The 15,039-nt window shown below is 36.0% G+C and overlaps 1 protein-coding gene across 10 annotated transcripts in view; it reads right to left on the bottom strand.

Moving 5' to 3' along the window:
• Positions 1-15,039, bottom strand: part of FAM13B (family with sequence similarity 13 member B) — an 87,503-nt gene that overhangs the window by 57,328 nt on the left and 15,136 nt on the right. For 6 of the 10 annotated variants that reach the window (XM_087429749.1, XM_087429752.1, XM_087429751.1 and 3 more), the window contains 4 exons: positions 10,233-10,410; positions 9,789-9,930; positions 5,260-5,358; positions 2,721-2,881 (listed from right to left, as the gene is read on the bottom strand). In XM_087429749.1, the coding sequence (XP_087285875.1) occupies positions 2,721-2,881; positions 5,260-5,358; positions 9,789-9,930; positions 10,233-10,410 (580 nt within the window). The remainder of the gene's footprint in view (positions 1-2,720; positions 2,882-5,259; positions 5,359-9,788; positions 9,931-10,232; positions 10,411-15,039) is intronic. The other 4 variants (XM_014795726.2, XM_004420152.3, XM_014795759.2 and 1 more) reach the window with 2 other exon arrangements.

Here is a 15,039-nt window from a genome sequence, read left to right as displayed (position 1 = left end):
TTACAACGACCAGTTCTACCCTGGCCAGAGGGATGGACACTTGACCCAATTTAGGCCAGACCCTCTCCCCTGCCACCCCACATAAATCTGATCTTGAACAGAATGACAGACGGAAGGAGATAGTTGGAACTCTCACAGCACTAGTCACACGCTAAAGAGATTCTTCCATGACCCTTTGTTACTAAATTCTCCCAAGCTGCCCATGTTCTTATCTCTGCTTTTCCTTTTGACTCTGTGACCTATTCAGCATTCTTCTAATAAAGTGCCTTTTTTCTTTCCTTTAACCAAGGTCTGTTTCTATGACTTCCCATTAAGGAATCCTGACTACCACCAAATATTAAATGAATCCATCTAAAAATGGACTGTTGGAGAGAAGGAGAATTCTCTACAAAACTAGATGGATGATCAAAGAGAAGAAACTATTAGTAACACACATTTGAAACAACATTTAACCTTGCTGGTAATTAAATAAATTAAAAAACTTGACAAATTTGCCCCTCTAAATCAGCACTATCCAAAAGAAATTTAGGCAATGATAGAAATGTTCCATACCTGCACTGTCCAATATGATAGCCACTAATCACTACTGAGCACTTGAAATGTGGTAAGTACAACTGTGGAAGTGATTTTTAAATTTTATTTAATTTTAATTGGTTTAAGCTTAAATTTAAATAGCCACATGTAGCTAGTGGGCACATTATTGGAAAGCATAACTCTTAACACCCATTTAAACCTACTGTTTTCAGGTCCTCAAGAGAATATTGCTAATGGCAATGCAAACTGGGCCAAGTCTTTATCTAAGTAGTGTGCAAATACTTATCAAAAGCCATAGAAGGGGCCAGCCTGGTGGCGCAGAGGTTAAGTGTGTGCACTCTGCTGCAGCAGCCCGGGGTTCACAGGTTCGGATCCCAGGCGCACATCAACCCACCACTTGTCAAGCCATGCTGTGGCTGCATCCCATATAAAGTAAAGGAAGATGGGCACGAATGTTAGCCCAGGGCCAATCTTCCTCAGCAAAAAAACAGGAGGACTGGCATTGGATGTTAGCTCAGGGAGGATCTTCCTCACACACACACAAAAAGCCATAGAAAAGTTCACTCTTTGAGCCTCATAAATTTATCCAAATATTTCAAAAGAAGGAAAAAAGGGTCTAAGAATAATGATTGTTTAGTAGCAGTATAGTACTGACAAACTAGCTGGAATAACTCAAAATGTTCAAAGAAAAGAATGAGAGTAAACATATAATTAAGATATAAATAACATATAGTTTATAAATATCTTATATGTAATTATTAAGAGGCCATCAAAAAATAAATTAGAAGGTCATGTAAACATAGAAAAGCACAAATAAAACGTTAAATCAAGGGCAAAAGAGTAAATAAACATGTTAATATACCATAATTACAATCATGTTTGAAGAAACAATATATAATATAAAGATCTAGAGGCCCATTGAGAAATGAAATAGTCTTATTTAGCAGTATACATTTTAAATTACTTGAAAAATTTTCCAAATGACATTGGATAGTTCCTCCTTTAGATATTACTAGTTATTTTTAAATGACATTTTGCTTTCTGACTCTTAAATTATTATTTCCTCTGCTTTTTAACCACCATTCTATTGAACACAAATTTAATGAAAAATATCTAGTGGTCTAAATATATAGCTGCCCCCTAATTAGAAAGGGTTAGTAAACCATGGAGCTTTACAGAGAACTAGCATAGAATTTAGCAAACCTAAAGCTATGTATGGGGAGTTCTTAAATTCTCTAAAGCTTTCTAAACAGTGTGTCCAATGGCCCCAGTTATATGCTAGGATAGTGCCTCCAGCCTACCACATTTACCAAGTTTACCCAGTATGCCATATAAATATTATCACTTTATATATGAAAAAGATTGGAAAGTACTACCTTAATGGATCACAAAGTTCTGTCCTTACAACCTAGTTCAACCTAGTTCTTCTAGCCTAGTAGCTGTAAATAAAAGTCAATTCAACCACTATAGCAATTCTACTTCCAAAGGTTCTGAAATTTTACCCAACACAACTAACATGCTAGTAACACAAAAACAAATAAACTTTGCTGTTGTTAGTGCCATCCAGTTGATTCCAACTCCTAGCAACCCTGTGTACAGCAGAGCTGAACCCTGCCCAGTCTTTTTGCACCATCCTCTCACCCTCCCGTGCTATATCAGACAGTGCTCCACTATTCATAGGGTTTTCATGGCCAATTTTTTCAGAAGTATGTAGCCAGATCCTCCTTCCTAACCTGTCTTAGTTTGAAAACTCTGCTGAAACCTGTCCACCATGGGTGACACTCTTGGCATTTGAAATACTGGTGGCATAGCTTTCAGCAGCACAGCAACACACAGCCGCCACAGTATGACAAGCAACAGACAGGTGGTGTGGTTCCCTGACCAGGAAACGAACCTATGTGCAGCAGTCAGAGTGCTGAATTTTAACCACTAGACCACCAGGGCTGGCTAAATAAACTTTAAGAAGAAATATATGTAAGAGGTTATATTTTTAAAGAAAGGTATAAATGCTAATAACTGAAAATTCCTTAGCAAGGTTGCTTCTTTAAAATCTTGCTGTTCTTTTTCATACACAAACCAATCTATCACATACTATTAACAATTTGTGTGATTTAGTGCTTGAGTGAATCTACACCTAGAATGAAATGCTCAAAAGCTAAAGTTTTTTCTTTGAAATGAAATACTACCTTGTTGATGCTGTAACACTATTTGGTTCCAGGATGTTTTCAGTCATCCTTAATTGTACCACCTCCGGCATGTCATTTGATTTTTCTGCACCCTCTTCTGGAAGTTCTTCTATATGTTCCAACTTTTCATCTTCCTCTTCTTCCTCAGAAAGTTCATTAACCTATGTAAATAAAAGGAAATTGAGAATTAAAATTTAATGAAACTGTTATTTGACATTGTCTAAGATATACTATTCTAAGAAAATTTTAAACACAAACAACTGATTTTTTACTTCATTTCCTAGGACTAATTTCTCTTATGGAGTAAGCAATTGCCAACTTTTCCATATTAGAATAAAACTGCAAACTAGCAAACATAACATTTTAAAGCAAGAAGTAATGATTACATTAGTACATCACTAGGAATATGAGTAAGACTGCAAGCTATGAAAAAGCCTGCACACTATAGTTAGTCAATATTAAGAAAGCTTCATTTCCTAACCAGTTTTGTAAATCTAATAGTTACAAAGACTTCTAATTGATCTAATTTCCAGGTGCATTAAACAAATGATTTTAATATAGAGTAAGTGTGAAAAAAAAAAAAAAAGGGCACAGAAATTTTGCCTTCAGGTGTTAACTATGTTTTAGAAAACATCAGTTAACTTCTAAATGACTCAGATTGATTTTTTCATGACGAGATTGGACCTTACAACAAGGGGGAACTCACTGTTTTGACCATTAAGCACAACTCAAGGTTATAATTCTCTTTCTGGCAGGGGCTATAAAACATCTTCCATCATCAAATTGACTACATAAGTAAATAATCACTCTAATAAAAAGACACTGAAATATTAAAGAAGGAAAACCAACAAAATATTTTCAAATTAGAAATATTTTTTAAGCTATTCCAAAGAAGAAACTAGCCATAAATGGTCTTAACATCTTTTATAATTAATACTAGTCATTAAAAACATTGAGCAGTAAAAGTATACTTTTGTCCATTCTAGCCAAATGCACTGGAAATACCTAGAATAAATTTACTACTACATGTAACAGTGGTGTTTATCCTGATGGACAGGAAAATTGTTGCTACAATACCCTCAGAAGGTAAAAGAAAGGTAATTACACTCTGATAGTCTACCCTACTCTTAACATGTACAGATTGCCTGCTCTTTCAAGCATAATACAGTAAGTACGTAAAAGCCAGAATTGGAGACAGAAAGACCTATGTTCACATCCCTACTGTGTCCTTAACTATCTCTGGCAACTTACTTAACTTCTCCAGGCCTATGTATTAAATGGAGATGCTATACTACCTGCCTCACAGGGCTAGTTGAAAGCATCAAATAATATATGTAAACTCTTCAGTAGTGTCTATACATAATAAGCAATAAATAACAGCAATCAATGGAACTGGAATTATCTTATTTCTATATAGCATAGATCCTAGTTTCTATATGTAACATTACTTTTTATAAAAAATGAAGAGAGTATCTGCCATCCAAACTCCCTAAAGCAGGAGCTCTCAACCTCTGGTGTATCAAGGTCACTAGTTAGGTCACTAAAAATTCATTATCATCAATAGTTAATGACCTCAATTTCTGAACCATTTACTTTATATATAAAGCATATGCAGCAGATTCTATTGAATTTATTGTGCTTTAAATGCCATCCCTCATCTATCTCCTATCATGTATAACAGTGACGAAAAAGACTGAAAATGACTGGCCTAAGTGGTTATTAATTGAGAGGTAAGATTTATAGACAAAGGTGAAAATTTCAAATGATAGATCCATTTTTAAACTGGATCAAATGGAAAATTATCCTCTTTTTCCATCTATGTACTTAATTAATTAGTGAAAGTCAAGAATGTACTTAATGAATATCTGTCTGGTAACCTGGTAACCCAAGCAAGAAAAACCTGCCAAGAAAATACTGTTTTCAGAAGTATAAAATGGGAACTACGGTGGCTGATTAAGAAAAGCTTTGGCACAACAATAGAATATTAAAAAAAAACTTAAAAGATAACCTTATTTAACTGAGAATAGATGAATGTTTATTTGGTCCACAAATTTTTGGTACAGAGGGACTACTATTTTAACATGTTACATGATACGTTTTAAAATCAGTTTGTGTCTACAGTCAACAGCTCTTAGCAACAACAAAAGCCTTATACTCAATTATATTGAATACATTATATTCAATAACCTTGATGTAAATTAATTGACATTCTTCAGTATTTTCACCAATAATCATCAACTAAGACATGACATGAACAATAGCCTATGGATTTTTCTTCTCCCCTCTTCCAACTCCCAGGCCTCCCAATGTAACTTCCTGCTTGACTAAATTAGTTTGGGTAAGAGTAAACATCAAAAACTTAGATAAAAATGCTCTCTCTCTCACCCCTCACTTATGTTCAAAAGTCTTCTTGATCCTCTCCTTGTCAACCTGACGTTCTGCTTATTAACACTCTATTCTATTCATAAGTTATTCTGAACCTGCCCTATATATGCAGCTGCCTCAACGCCATTTATGGAAAACTCTCATCCATACTTACATCTCTTCTTTCTTTGACTGTTGTAATTCCCTTCTCTAGGGCCTCGTGAAATGCCTGCTCTCCAGACTCCAGCTTGTGGAGAACGCTGCTACCTGCCTTCTCAAATGTATAAAGAAACATAATTACCACCTACATCTTCAAACCACTCTACTGGATTCGCATTCATTTAAGGATCCCATACAAAGAACCTGTCCACTGACTCTCGGTCATTTCTCAAAGACTCCCTACTCATCATCTCCAGTCATCTCTCTCATACTATTAATAAAAATATCTACTACCTTGAAAAAAAGTTCTAACAGAAAAATACTTTCATTACTGGGATGAAACTCCAAAAGGAGAGAGTGCTAGATAAACTTTGCTTCCTTCAAATATCAAGATTAGGAGAAAAATCAAAGCATTCCCAGAATGGGCCAGGTCTGTCCACAACTTTAAATATGCGGATAAGAAATTAGCAGCATTTAAGTTATGCCAACTTAAAAATACAACCAATTTGTGCTGAGTTTGAGGCGATTTTACTTTCACCTAATATCTTTCAATTCAGCCTCACAAGTCAAACTGAAATTATCAAATCTGCTTTAAAGAAAAACTTTCAGAAATCTGTTCTTCTATTACTTGCAACCCACTTATAATTCAGAAATATAATAAAAATAGATAAGAAAATAGATCCTGTTAATTAGCAATATGGGCCAAGATAATTAAATATACATCACTGTCTTCCAGGACTCAATGCACTACTCCATTTATTGAGCATATTCTGTTCAATAGGCTAAAATCCTCTTTTCTAACCACAGGCAAATCTACAGAATTCAACATTATCTCCTGGTGTTAACCACTATTCTATTTAATGTAAAGCACAACATATTTTAAGTGTATTTTTCTAGTGCTTAAAAAAATACAAAAATACAAGGGCCGGCCCAGCGGCATAGCACTTAAGTGCGCACACTCCACTCTGGTGGCCCAGGGTTTGCAGGTTTGGATCCCGGACACGCACCAATGCACCTCTTGTCAAGCCATGCTATGGCGGTGTCCCATATAAAGTAGAGGAAGATGAGCACGGATGTTAGCCCAGGAACAATCTTCCTTAGCAAAAAGAGGAGGATTGGCATCGGATGTTAGCTCAGGGCTAATCTTCCTCACAAAAACAATAAAAAATACAAAAATACAAATGCAATAAATGTGAGATATGGATATATTTCAGCATACACAAGGAAGCTACATGATAATAGATATCAGAGAATTGCACCACAATGTAAAGCATAATCAAGGTATACCCTGCACACATTAGAGGACTCAAGATTTAAACATTAGATCAAACTGACATCATCAGTTTCTTACAATAAGTCAAATCATCTTAGAAATATAGAAAATTAGTGACACAAACGTATGTATATTATTTCATTTTGAGCAGCCATTAATTTTATTTAAAAAAATAAATTACTGAACTAAAACATAATTTAAAGAAAAGAAAGGTGGCACACAGAATTCCTCAAAGATGAGGAATGGACATAAAAAGACATTAAAGGGGCCAGCCCCGTGGCATAGTGGTTAAGCTCAGGGCGCCCCGCTTCGGCAGCCCGGGTTCAGATCCTGGGCACGGACCTACACCACTCATCAGCCATGCCGTGACAGTGACCCAAATACAAAATAGAGGAAGACTGGCACAAATGTTAGCTCAGGTCTAATCTTCCTCAAGCAAAAAAAATAGGAAGATTGGCCACAGGTGTTAGCTGAGGGCAAATCTTCCTCAGAGGAAAAAAAAAAAAGACATTAAAAGTTTAAGGAATATCTGTCTACTTGTCATTTTCTTTTAAGCAAGAATAATTTTGAAGCAATGTGTCAGTTCTTTATCTTAACCAAGTTATTTTAAGTCAGGAACTGTATATGATAGTTGGAAACATTAAAAAAGTATGCTAAAAGTTCCATGGATCACTGATTCAGGCTACAAATTCTACCCACTTGATTTACTTTACAAATATATATATATGCACACTGATTTCATCCTCAGTTTACACGTTACAAGTTGCAATCTGGCATCTGTTACTGTTTCCTTAAAGCTCCTGATACTTGAAAAAGAGAGAGGGGAGAGGAAGAAAGGAAAGAAAGGAGGGAAGGAAAGAAGAAAGGAAAGAGAGAGGGAAAATCAGACAAAGATAAAAATGCTTACATGAAGAAAACATGAAAAACTAAGGAAAATATGAACCCCAAATGTTAAAAAGACTTATCCATAAAAGTTCACAACAGTATAGAAACTCTTTTAAATAAAAGCTGGGCTACCCAGAAAATAAAACTCTTAATTCAATCAGACCCAAGGCCTTTAAGAACTAATGAAAATCTGTATGATAAACTACCTTTCAAGAGATGCTGCTTTATAATCTAAGAGCAAATGAAGGGAAGCAACCCAAATGTCTATCAATAAACAGTGTGACCGTATAATTTTTTATCTAAACCTGGATATATTTAGAGTGAAAAAGGGAGCGACTAATAATTACATCAGAAAGCAGATACAAACCAGGACTATTCTGAGAAAACTGGGATGTACTATCACCTTTTCAAGTAGGGACTGGTACTCTAAATCAAATAAATTATAATGTTACAACCATACAGTAGGGAACTATGCAGATGTAAAAACAAAAGAAAATGTTTCCTATATTCCAATAAGAAAAGATCTCCAAGATATACTGACAACTGATTAAAAAAAATGAAGTGCAGAACAGTGTGTATGGTATGCTACTTTTCTGTTAAAAAACTGCAAGGAAATATTTAATTATATTTGCATAAAGAAACTGAAAAAAAACACTGGAAGAGAGGGAGTGGATATAGGTAAGAGCAAGACATTTTACTGTATATTTTTCTTTTTTTTTAACCAGGTGAATTATTATTCATTAAAAAAAAAAGTAGCAGCCCACCCCACAGCTAAAATATAAATAATTCACAGGTTTTAACCTAATAAAAGTTTTCTTGACAAATCATTCACTTAAGTGCAAAAGAAAACCTCCACAAAGACCTAAATCACAAATTCTAAACCTGAGAAGTCTGGATTAATGTGGTTTGACAGTGAATTACAATTACTCAGCATCAATATTCTCACTTCATAAAGGAGAAAGTAACTAGGATCTTTGTACAATCTCAACCATAGCAGTAACATATAAGGCATAGCAGTAACAATAAAATATAATATAGCCTAAAATGGATTTTAATATTGAAGAGTTACAAGAGCTAAAAAATATCTGCAACCTAAACTATTACTCTCCTGATGCTTCCCATTAAGGACAACAATTGCACTGCTATATTGACTTGCTATTTTAGTCAAGAAAAACTTCTTATTTTTAAAGTATGTGTGAACTTGGTGTTGAATCATCACCCCTACCTTCTAATTCTCACCTTTTGCCTACAGCCCTCTATGCTGGCAGTTTCTTTGCAAAACAAAACAACACACTACTCTTACAAAATAAACAATGCTTATGTTAACAGGAAAAAAACACAAAAAAACTCCCCACAAAATCTCTACCATATACTCTGGTTTCAATGTCTTTTCCATATTACACAAATTAAGGAACGAGAAGTTGTTCAGAAAAAGTATCACGTTCATATACTACATGGATGTGCCACTATGACTACATATAATAACCAAGAGAACTACTTCCAGTTTAGTACTTAAGAATTCCACCTAACGGCTGGCCCCATGGCTTAGCGGTTAAGTGCCCGTGCTCCGCTGCTGGCGGCCTGGGTTCAGATCCCGGGTGTGCACCAATGTGCCACTTCTCTGGCCATGCTGAGGTCGCGTCCCACATACAGAAACTAGAAGGATGTACGACTATGACATACAACTATCTACTGGGGCTTTCAGGGAAAAAATAAATAAATAAATAAAAATTAAAAAAAAAAAAAAGAATTCCACCTAAGTTTGTGCCAAGCCCTTAAGAGCATATTCTTTAAAAAAAAAATTCTCCCTCCAAGTAGTACATTTAAAATATTCTTAGGGCCGGCCCCGTGGCTTAGCGGTTAAGTGCCGTGCGCTCCGCTGCTGGCGGCCCCGGTTCAGATCCTGGGCGCGCACCGACGTACCGCTTCTCCGGCTATGCTGAGGCCGCGTCCCACATACAGCAACTAGAAGGATGTGAAACTATGATGTACAACTATCTACTGGGGCTTTGGGGGAAAAAATAAATAAATAAAATTAAAAAAATATATATATATATTCTTACTTGGGGCCGGCCCTGTGGCTTAACAGTTAAGTGCATGCACTCCGCTACTGGCAGCCCGGGTTCAGATCCCGGGCGTGCACCGACACACCGCTCCTCTGGCCATGCTGAGGTCGAGTCCCATATACAGCAACTAGAAGGATGTGCAACTATGACATACAACTATCTTCTGGGGCTTTGGGGGGAAAAAAAGGAGGAGGATTGGCAATAGATGTTAGCGCAGAGCCGGTCTTCCTCAGCAAAAAGAAGAGGATTAGCATGGATGTTAGCTCAGGGCTGATCTTCCTCACAAAAAAATAAATAAATAAATAAATAAAATATTCTTACCTGTTCAGTAATTGAACTCAAATCATGAGATGAGAAATCTTCCTCTTCGTTCTCAAAAAACTCATAGTAATTTTCCAGAAGTCCAGCCATTATCCTGCTCACTATTTCTTGCTCTTTCAGATCTTCCACATCTGTGTAAATGCTAAGAATAAAGTCCAGATTGAATTTTGAGTCCTTAAATCAATCACAGGTAAAGTCAGAAGACAACCAATGAGTCACTTTTATATACCTGAGCAATTTATGTCATCATTTTGTGCCTCACTTTTCCCATCTGTAAAGCTTACCTAATTTGTACCCTGTTCACAGAAATGCTGGATTAATCAAATCTACTATAAAAAATAAAGGTTCATCAAGTAACCTATGATCCTTGGGAGACAGTATAATGATTCTATTTCACAAATTCATTTTTTTTTTAATTAAACAAAATTTTGTGGGAAAACTTACTGGAAGACATCTGGACCAAAGACAGCAGCCAAAGAATTTGCAGACCAAATTTCTTCATGATGTGATGCTACATTGGCTAAAAATCTACACAGAAACTTTAACAAACTGTAATTAACAGGTGGAAGCTGTTGCAAGAGGAACCTCAACTTTCTTCCAAATTCATCTTCGTTACTATAATCTACAAAACATAATGACAGGTTTTTTTTAATGAAGTAAAAGCAAAGCTCAGCTATTCTGCCAGGTTCCCATTACTCCACCCACATCATCTTTTTACTCTAACAATTCAAAATCTCTTCACTTCCTCTACTAGAGGCCAAAGCCTTAGGGCTTTGCATTTCACTTATTAAGTGGAAGAGAAGAGCTGGAGAGAAGGAATTCAACCCCTCAATTGCTGGAGGATGTTTTCCTCATCTGTTACTCATTGGCCCCAATTCCCTCTCTAATTTTTTCTTTCAAATTCTCATCATACTGTCTCTTGTGTGACTGTACCTGTGTTTCCAAATTAGTGCTGATTATAAGAAGTCAAAATGCACTGGCCAACACCACTTAACACCAACTACTAGTGAGCAAAGAGAAGCAATTTCACTGGCTAATAGCATCAGTGATACTTTTCCACTTGAGTGAATGGGAAAACAAGGAAGGAACAGGGTGAGAGTGACTTTCTTTTCCCCTGACACCTTGAAAAGAACAATTAACTTCAGCAATATCAGTACAACTAAATAAAAAGAAATTCCACTTCTCATTTGTTTTTCTTCTCTAAGCTGATGTTGGTTTCTGTTTACCAAGTGAAATTTCAACTAGCAGAAGCTACGCTCTGTATTTATCATGTCAATGAGTTTTCATTAACAGAAACTAGGTCTGTATCAACCCCAGTGACTGGTGAGGGCCCCACTTAGGAGACATAATCTCTCAGAGCTACCCTCAAAATGAAGTAACGGAGAAAATCAACCCAATTATATTTCATTTTATATTTTTCTTCAGGTTCTTAAAATTAATTTAAAAATTAATTGTTGGTAAAAAAAATTCTTGGTAAAAGTTTATGGTCAGGACATCGGCCATCTCTGCAAAATAACACAAGTCTAAGAAGTTTATCAGGAAAGGGTCTACAGTCATGCACCACATAATGTCGTTTGTGTCAATGACAGACCACATAGACTATGGTGGTCTCATAAGATTAGTACCATACAGCCTGGGTGCATAGTAGACTATAGCATCTAGATTTGTGTAAGTACACTCTATGATATTCACACAACGACGAACCACTTAAGGAGATGCATTTCTCAGAACATACCCCTGTCGCTAAGTGATGGACACATGAATGTAGTCACATGAGATTTACTTAAAATTTAAAATGCAACCAACAATTTTTCTATATTTTGTAATATTACCAACTGGCCATTCAAATGCAGCAAGTACTTTGATTTTATAATTGGACAGACCAGTCCCTGGATTAATGTTTTTTAAACCATCGTGCCTATAATTGGTGGAAATTTTTAACAACCTAAGCATTTAGTAGAAAAGAAAATATGCAACTCAACTCAAAAAATATATGCAAGCAATTAATATTATCAATATGATGACTACAGCAACACTGACAAATTCTACATAACATCTTCTCTAGCTTTGTAGCATTTATCACCTAATATACCTATATATTTATTTTATCATCTATTTCTCCTCTATCTCCCCTTATGCCCTTTGGAATTTTAGCTCTATGATGGAAGAGATTTTTATCCAGTTTTCTTCACTGATGCCTTCCTAGAATCTAGAACAGTGCCTAGCATATAGAAGGTGTTCAATAAATATTAGTTGAATAAGCTGAATGAATACACAATAACCGAAAAAAGATACTGGACAACTAAAACGTTGACTTGATAAGATGGTAAGATTATGGGCAATACTGTTTTTACTTGAAATACTGTCCGTGTTGTTCTACTTTTGTTTGTGTGCATTTCTACTACACGAAAATATTTATACCCACCAGGCTGCTTCTAAAGTCTTTGAATAAGGTAGAGAAGCATTTCAAAGTATATATATTACATACCTGCTTAAATTTCTTTCCTTTTGAAACTACTTCCTAGTTGAATCAAATCCAGGAAAAATACATGTACAGTCATATGTCACTTAATGATGAGGGTACATATTCTGAGAAATGTGTCATTAGGCAATTTTGTCATTGTGCAAACATCACAGAGTATACTTACACAAATCTAAATAGCACAGCATACTACACACCTAGGCTCCATGATACTAATCTTTTGGGATCACTGTCATATACATGGTCTGTCGCTGACCAAAATGTCAGTATGTGGCACATGACTATATATCAAAGAAGCTTCCCCTGACTAGCAATTCTTTTGAGCATCGTAACATTTTTCGTAAATGTTAAAACAAATTTAAGAAACTAGGAACTAAGTTTTCTACCAAAACACAATGTATAAGTAACTGGACAAACCATCATGGTCTAAACCAGTGGCTGACAACATTTGACAATGAATGGAATGGCTGTCATAACTTGGGGGAAAGGGATGCCAGTGGCATCTAGTATGTAGAGGCTAGGGATGCTGCTCAATATCCTAAAATTCACAGGACAGCCCCCTATAATAAAGAATTATCCAGCCCAAAATATCAACAATGCCAAGGTCGTGAAATCCTGGTCTAAATAAAGATCTAACTACACTAGAAACGCCACACTGCAGTGTCCTGCTACCACAGAAAATGAAAACCACTTTTTTAAAAGTACCAACTCTAATGCAATAGCAATAATGCTCCCTCCAGGATCTTAAAAGCAATAATCTTCTCATGTATTTGTGAATGTCAATCAAAATATAACACAATATTTATCAACAATAAATCTTTGTCCAGAGAAAAGAGTCTTTGTCCGGAGACCTACACACCTTCCCAAAAGAATGAATAAACGATGGAAAAACATAAAACAAATATTACAACAGAAATGCAAATATCACCAAGTACTGCCACACCTATCTGCATAGCTATTAAAGAAATGAGTGTAAGTGGGTGTGTGTGCATGCACACATACACATGCTAATGGTTATGTAAGTGGGAAACGAAGGAGAACGGTGGATTTCTTATATTATAACATTAAAAGACTTGTGGGCCACAAACATTTTTGCATACTTTAAATTCTTTCACAAGTGAATGTTAAGAATAATTAATTAGTAAGATGCATATTGTAATTCCAGGAATGATAATATAGTGCACAATGCTGTCATACTTTTAAATTAATACCAATCAAAATGACAATACCAGTGATAAAATAGCTTCTGATAGTATCAATGACAGTCAATGACTTTATTACCATTAAATCTTATTCCAATTATTCTTTTATAAATTTTCATTCAAGACTGAAAGATTATCTGATTCTTGGAACTTTAAAGTCTTGTCTGTAATTCACCTAACACAGGGAACACAGAACTCGATCACTATAAAAACAAAAAGAATGGCTCTAGAGGGGGCCGGTCCCGTGGCGTAGCGGTTAAGTGCTCACGCTCTGCTGCTGGCGGCCCAGGTTCGGATCCCGGGCACACACCGATGCAGTCATTGCTTGTCAGGCCATGCTGTGGCGGCATCCCATATAAAGTAGAGGAAGATGGGCATGGATGTTAGCACAGGGCCATTCTTCCTCAGCAAAAAGAGGAGGATTGGCATGGATGTTAGCTCAGGGCTGATCTTCCTCACAAAAAAAGAATGGCTCTAAGTCATAAAAAGGGCTCAAAAACCTAACACATCAGTTTCATCACATATTTAATGGATGCAAAATGCTTACTGGGTGACTCATTATAAACATTTGAAAAAATACCTACAAGAAAAGGAAGAAATAGATTCAGAAGTTCAAAACAAAAAATGTAATATTTGTTAGGAGAAAAAAATAAAGTTATACTATGAAAAAAGGTAACATTATTGATGACATTTCATTTTGAAACCTGTTTTTTGATCCAGGTGGCACAATAAAAGAACTAAATTGAATCAGGCTAACCACTCCTGAATATAGCAGGTTCAAAGTGAGTCCTATCATCTAGTTGTAAAGAAGAAAACATACGTAAGAGGGTCATAAAATATCTCTGCCTTGACCTTAACGCATAAATAGAGGCATCCACTAACTTAGGCTTATAGGTGTTTAAAATTTAAGGAAAAGATGGATAAATATTCTTAAAAGGAAATTCTCCTTCTCTGACTACATACTGGTTAAGGATACACACAAACATATAAAATGTCCAGCTATGATGCAATAGACATTGAAGAAGTAGTTATAATTTCTTAACACGACTGCATTTCTCAAGAAGCCTCAATTCAAAAAATCAGAGACTCCATAATACAAAGAAAAATCAGAAAAAATAATTTAAAAATTCAGAGGGCCGGGCCGGTGGCGTAGCGGTTAAGTGCACGCGCTCCGCTTCGGTGGCCTGGGGTTCACAGGTTCAGATCCCGGGCACATACTGACACACCGCTTGTCAAGCCATGCTGTGGTGGCGTCCCATATAAAGCAGAGGAAGATGGGCACAGATGTTAGCCCAGGGCCAATCTTCCTCAGCAAAAAGAGGAGAGAACTGGCATTGGATGTTAGCTCAGGGCTAATCCTCCCCACACACACACACAAAAAAAAAATTCAATGAATATATAACATTATATACCAACTTTATAAATTTCCCATATGATGAAACATGTCCGCTCCATTACATGCACATGAATACCACTTGGCGCTAGGAAGAGAAGCATTTCCTCACCTTCTGATTCTTTTACCCGTCTGCCTACCTCTACCTTTATTTTTCTTGTCCCTATTCCATTC

The sequence above is a fragment of the Ceratotherium simum genome, chromosome 4 (genome assembly GCF_057802395.1).
Source record: "Ceratotherium simum simum isolate JZ-2026a chromosome 4, ASM5780239v1, whole genome shotgun sequence".
Taxonomy (NCBI): domain Eukaryota; kingdom Metazoa; phylum Chordata; class Mammalia; order Perissodactyla; family Rhinocerotidae; genus Ceratotherium; species Ceratotherium simum.
This window is presented reverse-complemented; position numbering and strand designations above follow the sequence as displayed.